This window comes from Chelonoidis abingdonii, chromosome 4 (assembly GCF_003597395.2).
Source record: "Chelonoidis abingdonii isolate Lonesome George chromosome 4, CheloAbing_2.0, whole genome shotgun sequence".
NCBI classification, from domain to species: domain Eukaryota; kingdom Metazoa; phylum Chordata; order Testudines; family Testudinidae; genus Chelonoidis; species Chelonoidis abingdonii.
In genome coordinates this window covers 15765985-15792726 of record NC_133772.1, presented here as the reverse complement: position 1 = coordinate 15792726, position 26742 = coordinate 15765985, and the positions used below count along the sequence as shown (strand labels likewise).

General features: G+C 45.6%; 1 protein-coding gene across 20 annotated transcripts in view; it reads left to right on the top strand.

Annotated features, from left to right (window-relative positions):
• The window catches only part of NFASC (neurofascin), a 198440-nt gene that overhangs the window by 86638 nt on the left and 85060 nt on the right, over nt 1–26742 (top strand). For 11 of the 20 annotated variants that reach the window (XM_075064860.1, XM_075064861.1, XM_032792478.2 and 8 more), the window contains exons 3-9: nt 8177–8361; nt 16913–16930; nt 19199–19304; nt 19809–20005; nt 20882–21004; nt 21544–21714; nt 26257–26307. In XM_075064860.1, the coding sequence (XP_074920961.1) occupies nt 8268–8361; nt 16913–16930; nt 19199–19304; nt 19809–20005; nt 20882–21004; nt 21544–21714; nt 26257–26307 (760 nt within the window). In that variant the 5' untranslated portion in view covers nt 8177–8267. The remainder of the gene's footprint in view (nt 1–8176; nt 8362–16912; nt 16931–19198; nt 19305–19808; nt 20006–20881; nt 21005–21543; nt 21715–26256; nt 26308–26742) is intronic. The other 9 variants (XM_075064867.1, XM_075064864.1, XM_032792479.2 and 6 more) reach the window with 2 other exon arrangements.

Sequence of the window (26742 nt, the reverse complement as noted above, 5' to 3'; positions counted from 1 at the left end):
ATAGGCCCTTTAGGTAGAAGGAGGATTCAAATGGGGTGGGGAGAAGAGCAGGAGAGAAAGGTGGTGGTGGTGCTAGAACGTCACCCTGTTGTGGCATGACATGGAATGTAACCTGGGAAATCCAAGCGTGATTGGGGGGATTAATCAATCTACACGAGCTGTTGCAATATGTGAAGTCAAATGCTGGAGCTTTGCAAATAAAACAGTGATGATCTATGTGTGTACAGTACTCAGAAAGAAAAGCCATGAAGCTCTCTAGTGGAATCTGTGACTCTGAGGTTGGGAGATAGAGGAAAAGGAGCTTAATATCTGATATTATTCACACTGAAGTCAATGATAAATTTCCCTTTGACTGCAATGAGGGAAGAATCAGGCATTTTTAGCATGCTCGTAGTAATTACATTGTACCCCTTCCCCTTAACTGAACATTGTACTGAAAAGTCATGGGGGAGGGTTGCTATTGTTTTGAATGCACTTGGATGGTAAAGGCATCTTTTCATTTGGAAAGAGTTCTGGTAAGGACTGTGGCAGATTGTGGTGTTCTGGGCTATATTCTCCAATCTGGACTGAACAGTTTGTGACAGTCAATGCTGCAGTGTGTCCCACTTTCTGGGGAGGAAAACATAGCACCAATCATGCACTTGTTTTGAGCTCTGGAAGAGTATTTGGGCAAATTTAAAAAAAAAAAAAAAAGTTCCATCTCGTTGTTTTCAAGTTGAAAAGTGATGTAATGATACAGATGATGCTGGAGTCAGGGCTATGCTTCAGTAGGTTAAATTCCTGTTTAATGGAATCAAAATCTTGCAAGATGTGGTGATGTCATCAGATTTCTGCTGTCTTAAGCCAAGATCTCACAAACAGCAGATGGGATGTTTGGCCCAGTCTAATCTGGAATTAGAGATATAGAGTCTGGCTTCCAAGATTTGGCCTAGGGGCTTAAAACTTGAGAGGGTGTAAGGCCACCCTACAGTGGAAATGACAGGAATTCCCATCCCAGGCATGCCTCCTGTAATGGGGGACAATTGCTGAATTTGATGGATCCTGGTTTTGCAGATGTAACTTGGATGGTGTCCCAGGATACCAGCCAACATGGCCAGCCCTGGGAAAGAAAGACTAATAGATTTAAGGTTTGTGGACTTGCCCATCTTTTTTGATGGGAGCCAAATCCTTTTAGTTTCACAGTGCAGTAATGCTTCATAGTGGTGTATCATGCAATGTTGTGACCTAAAAGTTTAGTGTCATGACATGGCATTAAACTGTGATTTGATGGGTTTATATTTTTGGTTCAGTAACGGGTAAAAAGCTCTAGGATGGAACTGAATGCGAGGAGGAGGAAGAGCTCATACTCCCTTGCCTTAAGAGTAGTGATTTACATGCCGGAGCCTGATTCTCAATTCATTTCCAGCACAGCAATGTAATTGGGATGTTTCATAAGTCTCTTGTTTAAAATTTCAACCCGTAGATTCCTTGAGTCACACATTGAGGTGTATTCGAAACATTGGAGAGTCACATGGCCAGTAGCATCACCATGCCTGTGGGTGTGTGCGTGTGTACGCCTGAATGCAACTCCATTCCTTTGCATTAGTGACATTCTCTCCACGCTTTCTGTCCCAGTGAGAAGAGAGGTTGTGACAATGTGGGCTGTGTTCTGCTCTGACATATAGCCGTGGGCATGCAGCGGCACTGTGTGTCCTGAACAACCTACCCACATGCACAAGCACGGCAGCAGAGGTTTAGAGATGCACGGTGAGTCATGCCCACGTACCTTGGCTAACAATGGGGCTCTCAGGGATTGTGGCTTTAATGCAGGTTTTGTGAATGTGAGGATAATTTTGATGGTGGTTGCTTGTTTGCTGAGTGTTCCTGGAAGCGTTGGATGAATATCTCTGGCAATGCTGTGCCGCCTCGTTTCACGCAGTTCTCCGCATGCTGCTCGATCCAGACGTGCAGTAACTTTTGTTGTACTTCAGTGCTCTGACAACACACTGTTATCCTTACTCCGAACACACCCCCTGGCTCCCCATGCCCCTCCCCCATCGACATAATTCTACTTATGCATCTCAGTCCAGAACTCACATAATTTGCTGGCTTCAGTGTACCATGGAAGTCCTGCACTGGTGCCATTTCTGACCCTGTCCCACAGTGGTTCTTTATTTCTGGCTAGTGCTAGATCAGAAAATCCTGAGAATGAGTTGAAAAAGATCAAAACTAAACAACAAAACAAAATAAAAAACTAATGATTACTAATCTAATTGGTGGAGTTGGGACGCAGAGGGGACTTACTAGTGTAGGCAGAGCGACAGTCAGAGAACAGGGTTGCAATGCTCATAATGGAGTCAGAACACTGGCCAGAGGGACGCAAAATTGTCAGCCCCAAATGTTCCAAAACCATAAATCCAGCTCCCCAAAATCACGAGCATGGTTTAAAAATCATGAGATCTAAATAATAACTTGAGGGTGGTTTTGCCTTCTGATTTCTGAGTCTGTAGCATTCATATTTCTCAAGCTTTGCTTTGCAAGCACAAAGACTAGCAATTCTTTTTACTTTTTAAATGTAAGCAGAGATTCTCATCATCACAGGATTCCCAGAGCTGAAGCTTTAAGAAAACCACCAAATACGGAGAGACTTGTGAAAAAAATTGAGCACACTAGCAATAGTGGAGATGGAGGAAGGTGAAAGAGAGGAATACGGGATCTGTTCTTGCCTTTATAAGTGTCAGATACCCAGAAACTATGTGCTGAAAATTTAGGTGATAACCCTGCAACTGGATCTGCTTATGCGGCCTCCTGCATCTATGCAGAGGCCCACCGAAGTCAGTTGGGCTCTGCGTAGTTGCAGGTTATAAACCCAAGGAGAGCAGTTTGCAGGATTGGGACATTAAAATCTTCAATGCATTTTCTGCAAGAACAACCTAACAAATCCATAAGAAATGCCTTACTGAAAATGCCAAGCTCTTACTTAGTGCTTTCAATCAGTAAATCTCGCTCAAAGCACTTTATAAGGGAGGTCAGTATCGTTATCCCCATTTTGTGGATGTGGAGACGGAGGCACAGGGAGGGGGAAGTGATTTACTGAAGGTGCCCCAGCAAGCCAGTAGCAGGATAGGAAATAGAATCCAGTGTTCCTGAGTCCTAGTTCAGGGTTGTTGCCATTATACCACACTTCCTTGAATTTACCAGAGGTGTGAGTATATGCAAGATTTAATGGGCCGTACATAGCTGATATATTACCATTGACAGCAATAGAGTTACCCCAGAAATGGGTTGGGACCAGTATGCTTGTCATACTTGGAAAATAAAGCATTTTTCTTGAGGCTGGGATTTTCAGAGGCACTTAAGAGATTTAAGTGCCCAACTGCCATTGCATCCCAGTGCCTATTGTCTCCTTGATCCCTTAAGTGTTTGAAATCTCAAGTGTTTAATCTTCCACGAGATGGTGATATTGATCCACTTGACCTTTCATCCTGTCATTCTGCTTAATAAACAACTTGGTTTGGTAGATACTTACATGGTAATGGGGGCCAATCCCTGCTTAATTTGTGCCAGGGCTGAGCACTGGCACCTCTAGGCTTGGCAGTTCATAGCCCTGGCACCTCTGCTTGCCACATCACTTATGAAAGTAAAAGAAAAAAAATATTGCTTGAGCCCTGGCACTTCTTTAACTACAAATCAAGCCTTGAACCACTACGCTACCTTTTATTTGCTCCAAGGGTGAAATTCAATCCTGTGCAGGTGGCACCGGACCTGCACATTGCTAATCCTGCCAGGGCTTTTTTTAAATTGGGGTTTTCCTGGTTTTTAGTTCTTTGGTGGCTAAAGATATCTTACAGTGAGTGCTGGGATGCTGGTGGAGATTCCCGTTTCGTTAAAAAAAACAAACAAACTCTATCAGGCATGTGGAGGCTGATTTTTCTCTGGTTTTGCTGGAGGCCGTTTGGTAGAACTCAGATGTTTGTTCATTGTGAGCTCTGTAGTAGTTACTGCTAACAAAGTTTGGGAGACATATGCGACCTCCATGCTTAAAGGTTTAAGATTATCTTTATTAGAGATTAGGAGGAGACTTGATGTGGAGGGGAAGGTCATCCCATCACTGTCTCATGCAAGGTTTCATACACCTCTTAAGTGGCTGCTGCTGGCCGTGTCTTGAGAGAAGATACTGGCCTCGATGGACAATGGGTTTTGTATGGTCTGGCAGTTATGTTCTTAACACCTTTATTGAAGCCAGAAGGGTGGTGAGATCTCTGCACAAGGGGTGAATTTCATAGGTGACTATGGCACAGTACTATGAATGCCCTACATTTGAAAGCTTTCCTCTGAGAAAATGATGGTAGCTACCTGGAGCCAGATAGTCCTATGCTATGTTGGAAGGAGGAGTGCTTTCAGTGGGAGTGGCTAGTACACTGGTATCCGGCAATACTAAGGCTGATGTAACACAGCAGATTTCAGTGATGTGAGGGGAATGGAAAGATCCTGCATGGCTGCTCCTGTTGTTTACTAGTGTATTTTTCAGTGGTGTTTTACCACATATACTGCCCTGTACAAGCAGTTAGCAAATCAACTTAATCATAGCTCATGAATATTCTTCCGATTAGCGGCTGCTTTTTCCTGTGGGCGGCTAGTCGTGGTATCTAGAACTACAGAAATTTGAGATCGTCCTCACCATTGCCTGTGGCTGGATTGTTTCTTGTGGTGCATTCTCCAGGACAGTGCAGTTTAGCTTTAATTCACCCAAGGATGAAGCCTCCCCCGCTTCCCTGGGGAGACAAGTCTGTGGATTAAACCCAGGCATTGCTCCCCCCACCCTTTTTTCCCCTGACATACTTTGCTTTTTACAACATTCAGGGATGGTTGAAGTTTTAGCAGCATCCAGAGCTGCAGCATCTTATTTATCTTTCATGAATCTGGGCTTTCCTTGTCTGCCAAATGACCTGCCCTTGCACCACTCTCTCATCTGGTAACATGTGGGGGGGGAGGGGGAACCTTGTGCAAAGAGAGAGGAAATATCACATCGAAATAAGTCTGGAGATATTCTGCTATTTGCTGCCCTGTCTTAATGTTGGGTAATAGCTAAGAGAGAGCTGTCTGCACGTCTGCCACTGATGCCGAATATTTATAACGCTATTAAAGACACCGTCATAACTCAGACGTGATGCAGTCTCCGATGAACTATGAAAGCCCAGTTAAAGGGATAATTTATCCTCCTTTGCCTTGTCTTTTAATCCGTGTTACTGATTTTTTAAAAAGCAACAAAAAAACAAACGCGGGTGGAGTTGAAATGTTTCACATCATGAAAATGCCAGAGGCTGCTGGATTTGTTGATGTGACAGTGTATGGTTGCATTTCATAAATGTACCCTGTGTGCCTCAAAAGACTCGCTTACATACGGGAAGACGAAGCAGAACTAAATAGCTAGTATGCTGATCTCTCACATGCAGGAGCTGAATTCTGCCACCGTTTATATCAGGGCAACCCAGATGACTTCAGTATGGTTCTTAGGTGTGACTCGAGGGAGAGGAGGAAATGTGTCTACCCATGCAGAGGTTAATGCCAGGCCTAAGCACTGCTTACGCCCTCCAAACAGGACTGGTGCATAGGCCCCGTTTTGAAGTCTGATCTAGCTCCTATTGAAGTTAAGAGACTTTTTTCCATCACCTTTAATGGGAGTAAGATCAGGCCCTTACTCTTTATACTTTTCAGCCCCAGGTGGGCCAGTTCTTTCTTCTACTCTATCTGTACAACTCACATTGGAGTTACTGAAAGCTCTGCTTGCCTATCAGAGGGCAGAACTGGGCCTACTGACTTCAGTAATAGGGCTGTTAGGGATGATAGGATTTATCTCATGAGTAAAACTCCTGTATGTGTCATAAGCATCATAAGAAGAGGCCGGGCCATGTGGTGCAGTGCTTAGAACAAAGGAGTAGGAACCGGAAGGCTCCCAGCTAAGACACTGACCCCAGGCAAGTCTTTTGACCTTCAGTAACTCAGCCAGTCCACCTGGAAAATTGAGTGAAAAGCAGAAAGCTTCCTGACGCAGAGATGCTGCAGCTGAGCTCAGCTTTCCTTGATCCATAAATGACCAAAAATATTCCAGTTATCTTGTAACATACTATATGATATTTACACAGCATAATGGTAGAAGAATAATTGTTACTGTCACTCAACTCTGCTGAAGTACATTGCTTGGGATTTCATTAGAGCTTGGAACTGTTCCCAGCATAGTTTTCTTCAGTGAAATGTAGCACTTTTTGATATTCACAAATAAACATTGATATTTATTTATTTATTTAATGTGGTTGGTTGAGGGGGTTGTTTTGGGGTTTTTGGAGGCATCTTCTGTATTTTTACAGTTTTTTTTTTTTTAACTCCTATTGGTTTTCCTTCATAAAATTGTTGGTTTCACTCTTCTTTATTCATTAGTTCTGAGTAACTTACAGTTAGTCACCAGGCACAGCATGATGTTCCTGTTTCCATCCTGAAATGAATATCTGATTTCTCTGTGTTATTCCTGATCAGAGTTGAGTTAGGATGAATGTTTGTAAATAAAATGACCAGTGGGATCGTGAACATAACAAACCTGAGGTTGGTATCTAATTCATCAGGGTTTGTGAAAATTGTTTGCCGCTATTCATCTATCTCTAGCCTTCTCAGCAGAGTAACCGAGTACAAACAAAATGTTTTCCTTGAAGTGTTTGGAATCCTCTTACTTTGGATTTTGAGCATTGCCTGGGTTTTGAATTCTAAGTACAGTGGACATAGCCTGCAGTAATAGTTTGCATGATCCTCTGTCTGATGCTCAGGGCCACATTTTCAAGAGTTCAGTACTCACCATTTAGCCATAAGGGTCACAACAGGAGCTGCTGACTGCTGAGCTCTTTGGCACAGATTAGAATTTGTGGGTGCTGAGCACTTGAAAATCTGCCCCCCATATTTCTGAGTGACTCCATTAAGGTGCTCTCAGGCCCCGATCCTGCAGTTGGATCCATGCATAAGGCATCAGGGCTAGTCAGCGTAGATCCGACTGCAGGAGCACAGTCTGCTTTTGGTTCAGTGTGTATCTTTGGGAAATATTCCTTGGTTGTATACAGAGAGGCTGCTTTAGTTAAGCTGCTCCAGATTTGCACCAGTGTAATGGAGAGCAGAATTTGATCATTGATGTATTTTTTAAAAAGGTGATCCAGGTTTTAAATATGTGTATTTTATTATCTCTGGTTAGGGCAGTTCGTACAGAAAATTAGGCGACTCCTATTAAAGGGGGATTCTGCTGCAAGATTGGAGGTGCGGATTCCTTGACTATCAAATTATTTCAGAGGAGCAACATGATCTGATGGAGCCCTGGCCAAGAGTTCTGGTCCCGGCTCTGACATTGACTGATGATGTGGCTTTGGACTGGGGTCTTGTCTTCCTCTGCGTCTGCTTTCCCCCATCTGTAAAGTGGGGAAGATGTGACTCACCTATCTCACGGAGCTGTGTTGTGAAGATGAAGTAGTGACTGTTGATGTAAAGCACGTTGAATGGGTTAAATTCTAAATTTTAAGTTCATATACATCTTTCCGAGTATTCTGATTATATGTCATCAAATGACTGGAAGTCAGTGAAGATACAAGAGGACTCTGTAAGGCTAACATCTCTGGAGCACTCAAATATTAAGACTGTATGCTCTTTGAGGCAAAACTCTCTCTTACTATTCGTATGTATAGTGCCTAACGCGATGGGACTCAGATTTTTGATGGAGCCTCTAGGACAGGGGTAGGCAACCTATGGCACGGGGTGCCGAAGGCAGCACGCAAGCTGATTTTCAGTGGCACTCACAATGTCTGGTTCCTGGCCACTGGTCTGGGGGGCTCTGCATTTTAATTTAATTTTAAATGAAGCTTCTTAAACATTTTTACTTTCCGTAGAACAATAGTTTAGTTATATATTATAGACTTATAGAAAGAGACCTTCTAAAAATGTTTAAAATGTATTACCGGCATGCGAAACCTTGAATCAGAGTGAATAGATGAAGACTCGGCACAGCACTTCTGAAAGGTTGCCGACCCCTGCTCTAGGAACTACCCCAATACAAACAATTACAGATGAAAAGTGCTTCTCTCCTCGGCCCAAAAATTAAGAGAATGAGGAGTACAGAGCGCTCTATAACCTGCTCATTAATTTGTGGCTTGTGTTTATTTTTCAGTTAAGAATCCGAGGAGTACAGCTACTGTGCCAAGAGGCCAGCCTGCCCTATTGAAAGAAAGTGGAAGCATAATACTATCCAGACATTCAAAATGGTAATGCAACAGTACCTCCTAACGTACACAGGAGTAGTGTTTGCTCTGTACCTTCATCATATCATCAGAGCCATCGAAGTTCCTCTGGATCGTAAGTTTCTAGATTTATTTTCGGTGTTCTTTAAAAATCTTCATTGGAGCCCTGCGGTGTAATGGTTGGAGCCAAGGACTCGGGAGCCAGAGAGACCCTGAGTTTTCCAATCTGGGCTGAGCCGTTCACTCACTGTGCAACCGTGGGCAAGTCTCTTGAGCTCTTTGTGCTTTAGGCAACTTCATTGGTTAAAGACTGAAAAGTGCAGTGAATGCTGCATCTAAGCTAAGCTGTTCCTGGTAAAGAAATAATGTCACGATAAATATTAGCGCAGGATTCCTGGCATTTTCCTGGGACGTGTCACATGAGAACACTGATCATTTTTGCAGGCTACCAGACTGGAGAGTAGTTGCAAAGAGGGAAGAAGGGACCCCTCCCCCCAAGTGTCAACACCTGAAGTCCCATTCCAGTGCCAAAATGAACCTCCTGTTTGGTTGGTTGCTTAGGTAAACTGTTCTGATATTGAAGCTGTTGGAGCCCTTGTTTAGGGGAGGATCTGATGCCACCAGGGGCTCCAGTCCTGCAATAAATGCACATGGGAAGACCCTTGTGCCCACCTGCAAGTGCTGCTTTATATAATTCCCACAGGGATGATGCCTTGAGTGAGGAGTTGAACAGGGCCCATAGACATTGTCCATAGGTGAGAAGGAGGGGATAACCCTCTCCCTCTGAGTAGGTGAAGGTGCAGGTGTCTGCAGAGATGTGCAGGGTAAGTAACTCACTGTTCTCCCTAGCGCGATATAAGAGGGCTGAGAAGTGGGGCTCTGTAGTGGGGTGGTTACCCACTCCTGCCCTTTGCAGCATAAAACAGCCCAGGAGGAGGCTGTAGCTGGAGCCAGAAGCCTGGGCTGATGGCGGGAGTAGCTGCAGCTGGGGGCCACTCCAAACTGAGCAATAAGGCTGTATAAGAAGGTCAGGGGAGCCAGAAGCAAAAAGGGTCTTCCTCTGGCTGTAGAGGGAGAAGGGCCTGGCTGCTGGGAGCTAGACAAGGTACCTAGCGTGGAGCAGGGCTGGGGAAAGGCAGCGGAGCTGGGGAGCTCCTGCCTGGATTAGGCCAAGAGGTACTGGGGTTGCAGGATGCAACCCAGGGGTAGGCCAAGGCAGCAGGTCCAAACCCCTTTGCTGATGATGAGTGGTTGATACTGCAGTCTGCCCCAGGGCTTGGGGCTAGACAATGACTGGCATAGCCAATACTGAAGCAAAGTGGGGATAGAGGGTGGGGGGTTCCCAGGGAAGGGAAACCCTAAGGAAAAGGGATTGCTGCCAGGGGGCAGAACCCACTGTAAAAGGGCACCAGGTCCAGGGAGTGACATGGGGGCCAGCTGGGACAGGTGGATTACTGGCCTGCAGAGGGCGCTCCAAGCTGGAAATTGAGCTAATTCCCAAAGTAACTAGCAGGAGGCCCCGCGGGGGTGAGGCCGCCCAGTTACAGGCTCATTTTGACAGTCAGGGCTGGCTCCAAGGTTTTGCTGCCCGAAGCAAAAAAAAAATTCCCGCATCCTCCTGGCCCTGCCCCAATTCTGCCCCATTCCAACCCCTTCCCCAAATTCCTGGCCATGCCTCCTCCCCTGGGCGTGCTGCATTTCCCCTTCTACCCCTCCCTCCCAGGCTTGTCTCTGCTGCCCCGCCCCGGGTTACTTCCTGCGGCCCTCCTCACGCCCTCCACCGCTGCAACTCACCTCAGCTCCGCTTCTCCCCACTCCCTCCCCGGCTTGACAGGCGAATCAGCTGTTTTGTGGCAAGCCTGGGAGGGAGGGGGGAGAAGCGGAGTAGCAGCGTGCTCGGGGGAGCAGGTGGCAGTGGAGCGGAGATGAGCTGTGGGGAGCAGGTCCTCTGCCCCCCTCCCACCCAGGTTACTTCCTGAGGCCCTCCCCGTGCCCCCCACCGATGCAGCTCACCTCCGCTCAGGGCCGGCTTCTGGCTTTTTGCGCCCCAAGCAAAAAAAGAACAAGGAAAAAAAAAAAGGGAGCTGGAGTGCTGCCCCTTGGAAAGTGCCACCCAAGCACATGCTTGGAGCGCTGATGCCTAGAGCCAGCCTGTTGACAGTCAGGGAAGAAGCATGCTGGAGCTGAGGGAGAACCAGGGGAGAAGAGGGTTTCCTCTTCTTTATTTCCACTTAATTGAAGGCCCTTATGTTGTACTTGGACAGAGGAAAATCCTGTCATATTTGTTTGGCTCTGATAGGTGTTTAAACTCCACCAAGGTGCACAGAATCCTCTCCTGTCTTTCTTAAGTGCTGTGTTGCTGTGTAATTACCCTTCATTGCCAGCAGAAACATGGATTCACCCTAATGGGCTTTACTTGAAGATGAGGGAACTTCCACCCTACAGGTTGCTGCTGTGTTAAGGAATCCAGTAGCTGACATGCCACTGATAATTAAGAGACTCTGAAGATGTGTGATATGGGCAATTACTATGGAGACTATGTATGGGGTGCTCCTTCATGGAGGAGAGAATCTCATTAGCAGTCCTTTCAGGCAGATACTGTCATCAAAATGTAGATAGGTCTGGTCCCACCAGGAGGAGGAAACCGGGTTATATCAGGAAGGTTACATGTACAACTCTGCAATTTTTATCCCTCTCCATCAGGCCATTTTGGGTTAATTATTAGGCGGGTTTTATATTTTATTCAGGAGGATAAACATGGGTGGGGGAATGCAGGATAAAGAAATCTCTGCTGAATGATTTTGTTAAACCACCTTAACACTAGTGCTTAGAGAATGTCTGACCTTGTGTTGTCATATTCTAGACAGTGTTGTCTAAGTGGTTAGAGCAAAGCAAAGGGATTGTTGGCTCAGATTCTATTCCAGACTCGGCCGCTTGGGTCACTTACTTAACCTCTCTGTGACTCTGTTTTCCCCCTCTGTAAAAGCGGGTGTTAATAACCTCCTCACCCCCTCACAGAATTCATTGCAACTCTGAAGCACACGGAAATCCTTTTATGAAAGGTGTTAGAGAAGGCTACAGTATTACCAAGGCCTAACTTCAGGCTAAGGGAGCATGACACTTCCTGATATGGGAGGTTTTACCTTTTACAGTATAATGTTGGTCTGTCCTAGACACTCTAGTCATACAAATTGGCCTCAAATGCTTTCCTGGCTTAAATGACCTAGGAGGGGCGGGAGACTGAAAAGTTATGGGCAAGAGACAAGAGAGGTATTTCTGTGCAAAGTTTGGAAATAGGTGGAAAGATGTAGGTTGGCTCCAGGATGCAGGAGCTGCAATGGATGAGGCTCTCGTGCCAACTGGGTGGGTGAGTGAACGCAGGTCCCCCGTTCAGCAAGGTGCTTAAGCACGTCTACCTTGAAGCATGGGAACAGTCTTGACTTCTGTGGGACTGTTTACATGCTTTAAGTTAGTCACATGCTTAAGTCTGTTGCTGAAACAGAGCCTAGATGTGGAGAGAGACTGGACATGAGAAGAAAGAGAGAAAAGGTATATGAGGAAGGCTTGGAGTGAATTTATAGATAAGGCAATTCGTAATGGGATCTTTAAATGGACAAAAGTCAGTGATGGATGGCAGGGATCTTTCTGAGAGTTTCAGAATGAGAGATGTGGGTCTGAGGTCCCAAGGATGGACTACAGCTGAGCTTTCACGGAGGTCACACATAGGTCGATGCAAGCTGGTCGGTGGGGAAATAGGCTGTTTGATCTAAATGTATCAGTTTTGACAACAGTTTTTGTTGGGAAGGTTTGAGAGCGAAAGAGAGTCGGACAGGCACACTCTTCTCTCGTATTCTGGAGCCTGGTGGATGGGGTCCTAGCCTGGGACCAGGGTCCAGTGCTCAAGTCCCTGCTCCACCTAATTCAGAGTGATCTGCGATGAAAAATTCTGTGTAGCTGGAGGAGTTGGTGGTGTAACATGCACGCTGCACTTTGTTGTCCTGGACAATGAGAATGTATTTTGTGCACACAGTTTGATTGTGTCACTTATCAGGCCCTGCTTTGTTAAGAACTTAGAGCCCTTTCAGAAATGTAAGCTCCCTGAAATGGAAGAAGCAGCAGCATGGCCATACAAAACCTAATTGATTTTAAAAAAGCTTCCTGCTGCAGTTTCTTGTGCCTTGGAAGAGTCATTTTTGCCTAGTCAAATGTAATGAGACCTCAGAAAAGTAGAGAGAAATGCTTATAACTTTGTGCTGTGGAATATTCTTTCTGTTTCTAGACGATCTCCCATCTAAGGAACTAAAAGCGCCTATCGCTTGTTCCTCACACCGCCACCTGGGAGGTAGGAAAGCATTGACATCTCTTGGTGAGAAGCGCGGAAACAGAGGTCATTTTAAATACCTTGTTTTACTTTTATGATTTTTTACTATGCTATGTTAAGTGCCTATGTACAAAGGTGACTGGCACTTTATAAACACCTAAGATTGATACTAAAGTGAGTTGCCATTTGCTGATAGGGAACAGGATCCATTTACAGTAGCAAAACTATGCCTAGGAATGGTGTCATAAGCCAGTTTGATCTTGCCTGTGTAGCCATGACCAAACTGCCCTGATTGTTAATATGCTCTGGTCCTAGCTATACTGGCAGGGCCAAACTCTGTTATCTATCATAAATATCCTTGAGCAATAAATTCTAACACCAGGTCTTTCTCCAACTCTGCTGATACGACAGTTTTGCTAGTGTAGATGGTGCCTTGCCCATGGTGCCTGTGGCAGAGCGAGGGAAAGAGCCAAGGATACCCCACTGGCGTGCCTTAACAGCAGAGCTGCCCCCACTCTTGGGGGACAGCATTTCCCTTTCTGACCCTGTCCAGGCTTCGTTTGAAACCAACAACCATATTTTAATACTGTAACCACCATTCAGACAGGACCCTTGTGTGACTGCATGTAGCCAGATGAGAAAACAAAGGGGAAGCCGGGCTCTGGGACAGGGTGTGCCTGTCTTTGCCTCTTTTAAGGAGATTCAAATGAACTCTGCGCGGTGCCGCGAACTTCAAAGCATTGTCGCTCATCACGGTGACTTGTGGTGAGATGAAATCCAAAAGTGGGGTGTCCCAAATCAATGCAGGAGTTAAAGGTCTTGCCAACATCTGTCCCGCCCGGCTGAGCCCATTTCAAATAGTTTCATTTAACTCTTTGAAGGTATCAAGTGTGAACTCCATTCTCCTTCTGACAAAGCCTTTAGAGCTGCTGGGGAGTTGGCGTTCTAATTTCACTTTTAACCGGTCAGTGATCCGGTCGCTAGCCCTTTTGTGGCTTCCATTGTTGAACTCCAAGACTTAACTAATGAATTCATCACTCCTATCCTGAATGTGAAAGGTTACAGGTTTTACTAAGTCGAGCAGGTGGTGCATAAATGGCTACAGCTGCTGGGTTGTGCTGGGCCCTGAGAAGTATTCAAATCATGAGCTGTCTGAGCAGATGAGCTTTATTCATGGTGTATTACTGCAAAGGACTTCCCTCCTTCATGGGGATAAGCTCATTCTACAGGTGCATGGATGTGCATTGTAGGAAGTCTACATAGATGGGGAATGCTACCTCTTTAACTGGGCAGCTCCCTCTCAGAGAGCTTGCAAACACAGCTGCTAGTGGGTTGAGTGTCCAGCTTGAGCATCCATTGCAGTCAAGTTTAAGCAAGTGCAAAGGGAGTTGTGGAGAGGTAAAGTATTTCACTCTTCAGCCTTTATAGCAGTAGGGAGGCAGTGCTTGCTAGTGATTAGATCAGCAGACTGGGAGTCAGGCAGGGATGCAAGTAACTCCGAAGACTTACCGGTACGGGGCTGGGGTCGGCTCCGGCTCCAGCCTGCGGAAGGGGTGGGGTTGGAGGAGTCAGCGTCCCTCAGCCAGCCCTTCCTGGCTCGTGCTGCCCTGGGCTCCAGTGGTGATTCAAAAGGGCCTGGGGCTGCAACGGCGACCGGATCCCCAAGCCCTTTTAAATCACCAGCCCCGGGGCAGCTGCTCCCTTTGCCCACCTCACCCCTGTCGGCGGCCGGGTGGGAGTGTCACGGACTCACAGATCGTGCCCACTCTTGGCCCCGTGCAGTCTGTGGGGGGTGTCCCTTTCAGTGCGACAGCCCTTCTCAGGGGTCCACTCTCTCTCAGGATCAGGCCCCTCCACCTCTTGGAGCTGCAGCTTTCTGAGCCTTAGCACGTCTGTCTCTCACCATGGGCCCCTCAGGGAGTCCACACGCTCTGGACCCCCTAGGCCTCCTCACCCCCAAAGGAGTTGATGCAACCCTGTTCGTTAGACCAGAGCGACTCTCAGCCAGCATAAAACAGGAGGGTTTATTGAGAGTTGAACACAGCACAGGAAACTGTCAGGGCCTCAAGCATGGCCTCCCTCAGCCCAGCATATCCCAGTCTCTCTGCATCCAGGGAGGGGGGCTCTGCTTGCTCCCCCTCTCCAGCCCCGAGCCCCCTGTTTCCCAGCTGGGCCTCTGATATCCCTGGCCCCAAGCCCTGCCTCTGTCCATTGTCTTCTCTCCAGGTAAACAGGAAGGCCTGGGTCTCCTCTCCTCTCAGCTCTCCTCTGGCTAGAACCGGCTGGTCTGGTCACCAGGGTCCTCTCTTCACAGCTCATTGTCCTCCCACTGGCCAGAACTAGTTGCAACTCCTGAGCTGCATCAGTTCACCAGTTGCTGGGGTCTCCATCCTCCAGGCCATCGGCCGGGATCCCGAGTTCCCTCTCTGGTCCTCTGTAACAACAGACTCCCTCTCCCCTCACCTCGTTAAATCAATAACACCCGGGGATGCTGAGTCCCACCCGCTGTGCATGCAAACCACTGGAAAACGCAGAAAACCCCAAGAAAACCCCCCACTTTGTCACAGGGAGGCAAAAGGGGCAGCAACGTTAAAGCGCTTGAAGCAAGGTTCTTTGCCCTGGCAGCACCTTAATGTTGCTGCCTCCTTCCCCCCACCCTCTCCATTGGCAGCCCTGTTGGTAGGGGGAGTGCAAAAGGGGCAGCAATATTAAAGCGCTTTAATGTTGACTGCGTATGGGTCGGTACCAGCTTCATACTGGTATATCGTACTGGCCCTCACTGGCTCACTTTCACCCCTAGAGTCAGGAGACTGATGTTCTTTTGCCAACTCTGTTACTGACTCACTGCAACTTTGGGCAAGTCACTGCCCTGTCTGCTCAGTTTCCTAGACTCTTCTGCTCACTTCTTCTATCAAATCTTGCTCACTGAGCCCAAAGTCTCGTGTGGGCATTGCTGAATGTGGAAAGCTCCAGCTCCATTATGATGTGTGGACAGGGCAAGTGTCATGCAACAGTGATGCACCGTGGGGAGGAAGGAAGTTGTCCGTGGACTAGGGTGACCGATAGCAAGTGTGAAAAATTTGGGTGGAGGGTGTAATTAGGTTCCTATATAAGAAAAAGCCCCAAAATATCAGGACTGCCCCTATAAAATCAGGACATATGATCACCCTACAATAGTGCATTGTGCTGGCACTCATTTCCTCTGCTTGGAATCAGTATCTTCCATATGCTTGGTTGGCCAGTCAGCGATTTGTTCCCCATTTGCTGTGTTCAGCTTTCTCTTTACATTGGGAAAGCTTCTGGTGGTTCAGCTCCTGCAACCAGGCGACGGAACTGCCTCCTTGTCTCTCCTTCTCCCTGCCCCGGTGGTCCGTCAGGTCTTGGCAGAGATCCAGCTGCTACCAGCTTTAAGTATCTGTTTAAACAGCTAAATGAAGAGCTTAACAGGTCTCTCATGGTTCAGCTCTGGAAATAAACACTGGTACCTGGAGGCAGACCCTGACTCAGGGTTGTGGGGAGGCAGGTGCATTAGGCATGATGTCTGTCTTGGCAATTAAGATGCCTTATAATCTCTTGGTCAGACACTACATCTTACAGGTACCTGGGTTGCTTTGGGCTTTTACTTAGTTAGCCAGATCAAGACTTATTAAATCCTGCATCAGCTCCCTGATTGCCTGGAGGGCTGGCATAAGGGGCTCAGTAACTGGCTTTTTGAATTTGCCACCAGTTCAAGCCCAGACCTGGTTAGGGATCACAAGTTACCACTATCCTAGCAGGAAAGCATCTCTCTAACTAAACACCACTACTACAGTCGGCACCTGCCGCACCCTTGTTGGCAGTCATAGCAGTTGAGGCCAAGGACGGAATTTGCCCAGAGAGACTGAACTGCTTTCTTATCCTTAAAGGCGATCCATCCAACTCTGGGAGATGGCATATTGGTGGCAGTGGGATAAGATGTTTGCTCTGGCAGTGCCCATTCTGTGCTGATCTCATGAATAAGCTTAGCCCATCAGTCTCCAGAGCTGCCTATCTGTCACCATTCAACCTCAGTAAATTCGTGCGTGCAGCTTTTAAAAGGCAGGTTGGGGGGAAGTGGCCTGGGACACGTAATCCTCATTGTGAATATGAAAAAGACATGTTTTTGATGGAGGGATTTTCCCATGTTTAAATGAAGGTAAGTGGGCTAGAAGACATTTGCGTTGTTTACTGTAAAGTAGCCATGTTTGGATATTGATATATTTGTAGTCCCTTTGATAGCCATGTTGCGTACATAATCAGTTGGATTCTTTTACAATTAACCTTTTTTGTTTCTCTTTTTATAATGCTTACACTTTGGAACTAACAGCAAATATTCAGAGTGAATGTAAGTCTTACCCTGTCTTGTTTTTTGTATTAGTCCCACTAGTGGGCAGCAGAGGTTGTGCATGGCATGGGGCTGCAGCAGGAGCAATCTGAATGGCTTGTGATGGCAAGGCAGGAACAAAATCCATGAAAGCAGACTCTATTGCAAGATTCAGATTTTAAGAGCATGAGCTGTTTCTTGGAGCTTGGGGAGTCTGGCAACCCCCCTGCCTCCTCAGACTGTCTGATCTACTGCATCCGTATGTTGGCCGGTTGGCTGAGACATCTGCAAATGGTTGGACAATTCTAAATCAGTGATGCCTCTAAAAGGGCCCCCTCCTAGGACCATATTCTGATTTGCAGTATGCCAACATAAGTGCACTGACTCTAACAGAGTTACTCTGGATTGACACTAGGTTAGAGGCTGACTCCTAATTTTAAATTGGGGCCAGTACATAACTGGAACCTGATGTCCTAATCTGAAGATGCTTCTAATGGCTCTTGCAGATGGGTGGATTCACAATGTAGGTCAGAGCTGCAAATATGGGTCACAGCTAGACACAGCAGACCTCCCAAGGCAGCGGTTCTCAAATGGTAGGTGGGGCCCTTCAGAAAGGTTATCCTTTTCTAATGGTGGTTTCTAAGGATTGGTTTCCAATTCTATCCTGCAATGAGATTCTCACTTTTTTTTCACTATCCTCCTACCACCATTTGTCTGCTTCCAACCTAACTCCCTACCTTCCCCCTTCCTGTCCAACGTAACTCTCCTCTTTCCCCTTCAGCAGTGGGCAGTGGGTGCCTTTGAATTTGCAAACTGTCTGAAAACCCGTTCTCCTGGCATGCACAATGTCTCCTTTGAATTGCTGTGTGTGCAGAGGACATGAACTCTGGATTGTGGGGTATAGATCTGCTGTAAGGACGGCAATAGAATTGCCCGTCTCATTGCATAGCTCAGAGATGATCATGTATCTCAGCTCCTAAGCAGCTTGGGCTCTTCCCCCTCCTTTGGCACCTTCAGAGAGGAATAGGAAGGTAAGAAACCAGGTTGTGGTGTTAGCTGAAGGGAAGGGGCTAGGCAGTCTGCTGTACTCTTTCCTGCACCCTGCCTTAGATTCACTGTCCCCCATACTCCATCTGACACTGGAACCCAGATTAAGAGGAATCCGGCCTTAGTTAGCCCCATGTCGATTCCTTTTCTGTACTTAAGGAATGTGCGGACAGGAAATAAGCCCAACCAGAACCAGAGAGGACACTAGCAAAACAGATGTGCTCACAACTGTCCCCTGCACGATGTTCTGCTACAGGGAATAGCAGCAAAGAGAAGATGGAGTCAGAAATGTTCTGCGGGGGGAGGGAGAGAGGGAAGCTAACCTTGAGTTGCATCCTGTTGTGAGGGAAGTGGACTTTTGGTTGGAGGGAAATTATAATCCATGATGTGGGGATCGTGTTGTGGGAATGTTTGAGAACCACTGCTCTAAGGAGACTTCAGTTCTAATAAAGCGGCTATCATGTCCCAGCAAAAGCTTAATCTTGCAACACAAACGCTAACTCTGTGGAGAATTATTGCTAAAAGTCTGTTTCAGAGGAGAACTGCATCTGTTGTTTTGCTGACCCTACTAAATAATGGACATGCATGTCAGATCAATTTCCGATACCAAATTAATAATGTACAAGTGTCTCCTCTTTAAGCTATTTCCAATTCCTGGAGTAAGAGACTAAAGTTCAGATTCTGATCCCCAGTTATCCTGGTGCAAATGAGGGATAAATCTGTTGAAGTCTCTGGAGCTATGCTGATGTTAAATATAGAGTAATGGTTCAGAACCTGACCCTAAACTGGTCATTGGTATATTCTTTAGTCTTTGCAAACCCTTAACTCCTAGATACCAATCTGGAACTATCTCTGGCTAAACATGGAAGTTTTCAGAGCATTGTCTTGAATGGCTCTTTGCAGGATCTTTTAGGTAAAACACGTGCATTTGTGTTCTGTCTTTGAAAGCTCTTAGCTAAGATTTGCTGTCACGTCTCTTTCATAGAGATTTTTAATTTTTAGTTCACATCAGATGGCCTGCTGGTGGCAGGGAACTGCCTGACCAGGGAGCTTGAGTCACTTAGATGAGAAATGTGCAGCTCTTACAGTTTGAAGGGTCCTTCTACTGACACCTGCAATTTCAAAGATAATATAAACAGTGAATCCCCCTAGGGGAAGTCTCAATTCCCAGGAGGATTCCGTTGCAGGACAATGACTAAAGGGTTTCTCCTCATTCTTTTTTTCTTTCTGTGTCCTTTGCAGTGCCTCAGCCTCCCACAATTACAAAGCAGTCTGTGAAGGATTATATTGTAGACCCAAGGGATAACATCTTCATTGACTGTGAAGCCAAAGGGAACCCCGTACCTGTGTGAGTGCATTTTAAAGTTCTCGTGACCTTGAGGTCCTGCTGGTTTTGAGATGCAGAAAAGCTTACTAATGTCTGCAAAAAGGGGAACCAGATCTAAAGATGTTCTTGCACTGGACACCTGTGAGTCTTTCTGGGTACCTTGGGCCAAACTCTCCATTGGTGTAAATTGGCACTGCTCCATTATACTAGCAGAGAATTGGGCTCCTTACCTTCCACAGTACAGCACTTAGCTCTGGAATTTAGACACTATGGTGACAAGGGCCATATAAATACCCAAATAGATTTAATGTGCGAATACACAAGGGGCAAAAGCCTGGATCTCAATGAGAGCTTGGCCCTGGCAGACTCTATGGAAGAGCAACCAATTCCATGTCATGTTTCTCTTATTAGGTAGGGAAGTTAATGGATCATACGTTAAATGTAATTGTATTGTAGCTAGTAAGGGTCTTCCTGTGTGAACACGGCACGTGGTTACGTAATACATGCAATCTCCAATGTTGGCAGTTTTTCTTGGACACGGAATGGGAAGTTCTTCAATGTGGCCAAGGACCCGAAGGTCTCGATGCAGCGCAGGTCGGGGACGCTGGTCATCGACTTCCGCGGCGGTGGGAGGCCGGAGGATTATGAGGGGGAATACCAGTGCTCTGCTCGAAACGAGTACGGGACGGCGCTCTCCAGCAAAATCCTTCTGCAGGTTTCCAGTGAGTAATGCAGGCTTGTCGCTTCTGTCTCAAGGCTGAGCCAGGTAGCTGAGTGGCTCTGGTTAAAAAAAAAAAAAAAAAAAAAAAAAAAAAATGTTTGCATGACATAGAGTTTGCAGAAACTGGGAAGGAAATATTTGCCACGCAAATGCTACATCTTGCTTCACTTGCAGTATGTGTGTCTGTTTTGTCTTATTAATTCAGCCTTGCAAACGGACTAGAGATGTATAGTGGTAATAAAATACCCATTACCTGCATTGGCTGGTAGGCTGATCTTTTCCTTCCCACCCCTGTATCCAACAACCCAACTGCAATAACTGTATCCTGACTAACTTCTAATGGGCCTGTCACTGTCTTCTGGACGCATCACACACACAAACATCAGTTTGCAACTGATCACAGTGGATAGCAATCTCAGCTGTTAGAGAAGGCCGCATAGTCTGGTGGCTAGGAAGCAGGACAGAGAGTCAGGAGACCTGGGTTCTCTTCCCTTCTGTGCCACTAACCTGCTCTAAGACCGTGCCCAAGTTACTTTGTGTCTCTATGCCCCAGTTTCCCCATATGTTATATAGGGGTAACGACACCCACCTTACAGAGGGTGTTGTCGTGAAGCCTAATTCATTAGTCATGTTTGTACAACACTTAGAGACCCTCCAATATAAGTAGTTTTTGGAGGGAAAAATATCAACATGGAGCAGGAAAACATGGACCCTTCAAGAAACCTGTGTGTATAAAAATTAAATTGCGTCAGGGCCTTTCCATTGAAACCAGTCCAGGTCCTCGGAGAGAGCGATGAGATTTAAAAAAAAGAAACCTCTCCCAGTACATTCCCTTCAACTCAACATCCGCTATGTGTGTCACATCTTCTGATTGCAGGGTCTCCCCTGTGGCCAAAGGAACATTTGGACCTTGTAGAGATCGATGAAGGATCCCCACTGACTTTAAAATGCAACCCACCCCCTGGGCTGCCACCTCCTGTTATCTTCTGGATGAGCAGCTGTAAGTTGGGACAGTGGTCAGGTGACCAGGGCTCCCTGGACCATTCATTTCACTGAGGGAAGTCTTTTGAGTGATAGCAATATGTATTTTAATGCAGAACTTCAACCTCCCCCCGGCTCCCCGTTTTAATTACAGCAGACGTGGAGTTGAGAAATGCCTTGCTCGTACATGAACCTAGCTCTTTAAAATCCCTCCCATCTCATATCATTGGTTCCATTGGAAACCAGGGAGTTCTTATAATCCAGCCGAATCCCTTCCAGCAGGGCAGGAAGGCTGTGTGTTCCTCCAAAGTCCATGAGGGGCATGGCAGCCTCCATAGTCGTATTTTGTTTTCTTCACGGAAGTTCCATGCCACTAATTACAAGAACTGGTTTGTACTCCTCAGTTCTTGTTGGACTTCAGTAACCCTGCATCAGTTATGCATTTGCTGCCCTCTCCGGATGCTTTGCCAGAAGACGCACCAGTTGTTTGAAGGCAGATGTTAAGGAGTCCAGAGCATAGTGGCTTTTATTTCGAATTTCCTGTTTACTCTCTCTCAGCCATGGAGCCAATCCACCAAGACAAGCGTGTCTCCCAGGGCCAGAACGGCGACTTATACTTCTCCAACGTTATGCTGCAGGACGCCCAAACCGACTACAGCTGTAACGCACGCTTCCACTTCACCCACACCATCCAGCAGAAAAACCCTTACACGCTCAAGGTTCAAACCAGTAAGTGTTGCCTTGACCAGTTGGCTGGTGCTTCTTTAAGTCTTTCTGCAAGGGCAGAGAAGGCATTCCGTGCAGCTCTGAGATCTCTCCAGGGGAGGGCACTTCCTTCCATAACAGGGTTTAGAATAACCTAAGAATTGGTGGTTGAAGGTAACCGTAGCAATTGGACCAATAACCTAAAGGCGGGGTATTGATGTCTCTCTCATGCTTCAGAACTTCACTGCTAAGCAGGCCTATAGCTCATGGTGTGTGTGTGTGTGTGTGTGTGTGTGTGTGTGTGTGTGTGTGTGTGTGTGTGTGTGTGTGTGTGTGTGTGTGTGTGTGTGTGCGCGCACATGTACCCAAAACCAGCTTCAACAGAGGTGAGACATGCCTGCGTTTTGTAGGGGAGCTTTTATATACATAGTTAGTGGGTGATCAATCTGTTTAATTTCCAGGCTTCTTATGTGAGAAATAGCCTGGGTTTGCTCGGAGTTGCTCCTGATGAGCCCAGAGCTAGGGTTATTTCCTGTGCTGTGGGCCTCAGTTCTTTTACATTTGCATTGTATCTCCATAGCACTTTCCTGAACAAGTCTGAAATAATGCAGAAATATACGCAAGAATGCGGTAATGAGCCCCAGGCAGCCTGGGATCCTTAAAACATGCTGCATCCAATTTTGTTCTTGGTGCTATCTCACTGAGATTTCACCAGCGTAACTGAGAGCAGAATTATACTGCGCACAATTCAGATCCATTCTGAGTTGGTGCAACTTCTTTGATTCCACTGGAGCTTCACTTGCTTAGGCCTGGCCTGAATTTAAGCCCATTGTTGCTCTCATTGGGTAGAGAAGATATTGTGCTTGTGAACACTGAGGCAACTGGCACGTTAGTCTCTTTGTTTAACTCACGAGCTGCACAGCACAGGGCTAAATTATTTATAAACAATGATCTGTTGTTTAGCTGCGTGACTCGCACTCACCTTAACAGGAAAATTAACCCTATGGAGCCCAAGCGATTGCATCGAAAACTTGTGCTGGCAGGTGACCTTAGTTTCAACCCAGAGAAGGGCATCATCTCTAGGAGCAAGAGGATCCATTTATAATTCATTCTCACTACATAATGAGAAGTGTCCTGAGATGACATTGAGGCTGGAGATGGACAAACCAGATTATGTCTCTAATCTCATTCAGAGTCCTTTCCTGACTGCAAAATCCTTTCGCCACTGCAGTGATAGTAGGATAGGCAGTCCTGGATTTGTTTCTGAATATTTATTTTATTCCTTGGTGTAGGGGATGCACATCTGTCTAGTAACTCAGCATGTCAAGGGAACCAGGGGATGAGATGGAGAGTAAACATGCTAGTTCCTGGCACCAGGATTCTCTTCTGTGGTCTAAAAGTAGATTGGTTTATGGAGGAAGGCAGGTCTCCAATGCTGATGGATTTCTCTGGAGGAAATTTGGGAAGAGATCGTAGTTCCAATCACCAGTAGATGTGAAAACTTTGTAAGGGGGGAGTAAGAGAGAGGATGAAGAAAGGAGATAATACCCCGCAAGGCAGGGACTGTTGCTATGTATATGTGCAGCACCTAGGACAATCTCAGTTGAGGCAAGCACAATGTCACATTACTTTGAGAGCAAGAAGCTTAGCTGCTCTGTGTACATTTTACACTGTGGTGTAAATTGGAGTATAAATCTAAAGACCGAAGGCCTAAGACCTTGTAACTATAATATGAGGGGAAGGGATGATCAAAGAAAGCGGGCATCGTGTGTGAAAATGCCTGGTCAGGGCAGGCTGTCCCAGATGCCACTCTGTAAAAAGAAATAGCAGTGAGAACAGCATTACCCAGCTGCAAGTCTAATGCCGTGAGAGTTCAGGGCTATAGACTATGGGAGTTAGGAGGAGGACCACACAAGCAATGGTTCAGAGACTTTGCTATATATTTCTGTTCTCATTAAACTGGATAATGAACATGCCAGGTAAAAACAGCTACTAGCTTTATACCTCTCTGCATAGCTTCACCTTATAACTTTGACCCTTGTCTCAGTTCAGAGTCAACAGAAGCTGAGTCCAATTCTTCCCTGCTGCCCATTTTTTCTCAACAACATCTCCATTCTGTCTCCTTTTTATTTCAACCTCCCTGTTGCAGCAGCTTAGCAGCTTTTCCCATAGCCAGGGAGTTATGTTTGAATGTCTCTACATACCCTTCCAGGAGCAGCCAGCAGATGAGAGAACTTGGAATGGTACAGCACGCCTTGAACACGTGACTGGAGGGTCATGTTGTGCTAGGCAAGCAGCCACCTAATTAGAGGAACAGGAGCTCTGTTAAAGAAGCATTTGCCATAGCTGGAGAGGAGGAGGACTATGGCTTTTAAATAGGTACCATGTTGCACATTGTGGAACAAGTTGAGCGTATTTAGAGCTCTGCAAAGTGAGTGTAGAACACTCCCAAAGCAGGACTGTAGGGCCTGACTGTGATCTCACATCAGTGCACGCTGAAATTAGTAGAGCTCCAGCGGCATAAAACTTGATATGAGACTCAAAACAGGCGGAGACCATTCTACACGATTTGTTGTGCTCTCTCCCCCACGTGGGCTTAGCAATAAGACTGAGGCGAGCTGGGACTGACAAGGGCTAAATACATAGATTCTTGGCCAATTGATGGGATAGGGTGACCAGAAGTCCCGATTTTATAGGGACAGTCCCAATTTTTGGGTCTTTTTCTTATATAGGCTCCTATTGCCCCCCACCCCCATCCCAATTTTTCACACTTGCTGTCTGGTCACCCTATGATGAGAATATTCACAGATGAATAACATTCAGATAAATTATCGACTTACAGAGCTGGTTAAAAAATGAAAACATTTATCTGCAAATAAAGGGCCAAGTTCTCAGTTGGTGTAAATGGTATAGCAGCACCGAAGACCATGGAACTGGGCTCATTGGCACCAGCTGAGGATGTGGCTGCATATATTAATTGACTGAAGGAAAGAATATGCAGAACAAACTATTGATGAATTGACAAGCTCTAAGAAGTCTATGCTTAGCTAACCCATGTAGAATAGCTATTCTTCATCTAGATGTCTCTACAGCATCCATTCTCTCAGGCCCTTTAAAAGGCTCATTAAGGCTGCTGCACTGTGGCTTCCAATTATTCTGAACTCTCTCAAGTCTTCCTGTGGAAAAGTCAGCTTTATTATAGAATGCACATTCCATCCCAGGAGACCCCTGGAGGCACCTGTAGAGAAGGTGGACCGAAGCTCTAATTTTCTGGTTGTTCCGATAATAAATTCTTTATTTATATCACATTCAAAGAGGTTGAATTTAGGTTTTTTTGTCTAAAGCTGTTGAGTGATATGTGCCTTTAACTATGGGTGCTGGCTACTTTAAGAAATGTGTAATCCAGATGCTGAAAAATGATTACATTCAATTTCCATTATTTATGTTCCATATGAGAGGGAAGAAAACTGCCTTTGCAGTTGGTAAAGATGCAGTAGAAACATAAGGCTGTATTTTTCCCTGTAGCGGAATGAGGTCGGACTGCGTTCTTGTTCCAGACCTAATTCCACTTGATTCGTGTAGGTCTTGGACCCCTGATGAGTTGTCTTAACCCTTCTGAAAAAAGATGATGTATGTTGTTGATGTTTAAGCTTCAGAGCAGTGACTTTTCTTGTAACTAACGTACTCAGTTTTTAAATGTTCTAAAACTTTCTGTTCGTTAGATGATGATGTAAGATGGCTGTGTAGCATCCTTTTTAAAATCTGATCACTCTTAGCAGATCCCAAATCAGCATTTAATATAAAAGACATTTTAAAAACGTGAGGACAGAACCTCAGGTGGTGTATATCAGCACTGTTAACTGGAGCAATGCTGATTTAACCCAGCTGTGGATCTTGGCACACGATTCTATCTATCATCCAGCAATCCTGTAATGCCAATTAATGTTCTCCATAAAATAGAGCTTAGATTTGAGTGTCTGTCTCCAAATGATGGATGTGTGTTAGTGAATAGTGGATTTTTATGAGACACAGTGCACTTTAAAATCCTAATTTTGTTAATTTTTATCACACTTTTCTGTGTGGTTGTGCTGTTGCTTAGCCAACCTATGTTTTATACTGACATAAAAAAGCAAGAAACATGCTTCCCTTATGTGTTCAAGGAATCAAGAGCAAAATAGCCACTTGTCTCACATTGGAACTGGATTTTTCAAAGATACAGACATCGCATTATGCCAAAAGAATCAAACACTTAAATTGCAGAAAGTGTTTATAAAAACTTTAGTTGATATTTTATGTTTATATTTTAATTTGATTACACATCTTGTAGGAGTGAAGCAGTCCTTTCTCCTTTCATTGCTGTCTTATGTTGCTGTTTCTTTCTTTCTGGACTGTTGTTATTTTGTGTGCTTGTGTTGCATAGCTGCAGTATTTTTACGTTTTCAAAATAATTTTGTGTTCTGGTCTTGGTATTTCATTCCTGCTTTCTGCATTCCTCCGTTATGCCTTCCGTTACTCAGTGCTTGCTTTGTTACCTTTGGTGCGCTCATGTTCTTTTGTTTATTACAGAGAATCCCTATAATGAAACGTCTTTTCGAAATCACACTGACATGTACAGTGGTGAGTCAACACTGACTTCTGGAGAACTTCATGTTCTAACTCCTTTCTACCTAACCCAACTTACTCTTGTGTTAACACCCACTAGTTGGTTGGTCATTGAAACTGACAAGGCAATTGAGCAGCCAAGTTAGCAATATTTTTATATATATATATATATATATATGCACATACACATCATATATATAGTCCTGTTCCTGATTTTGTACTTATAGTCTCAACTTCATCAATACTGCACATGGAGGGGAGAAAACTCCCTAAAATATCATAGTGTCCAAATTATTGAAAATTAAAGCTAATAAATGCTCTGAACCCCCAGATTAGGGGCATTTGGATTAATTGAATATGAACCAAAACAAAGCTCAAACAGCAAGGAGGTTTGGCCAAATTGAATCTGAATCCTAATTTCTACTGCAAATAAGATCCTCTTTCCAGAGA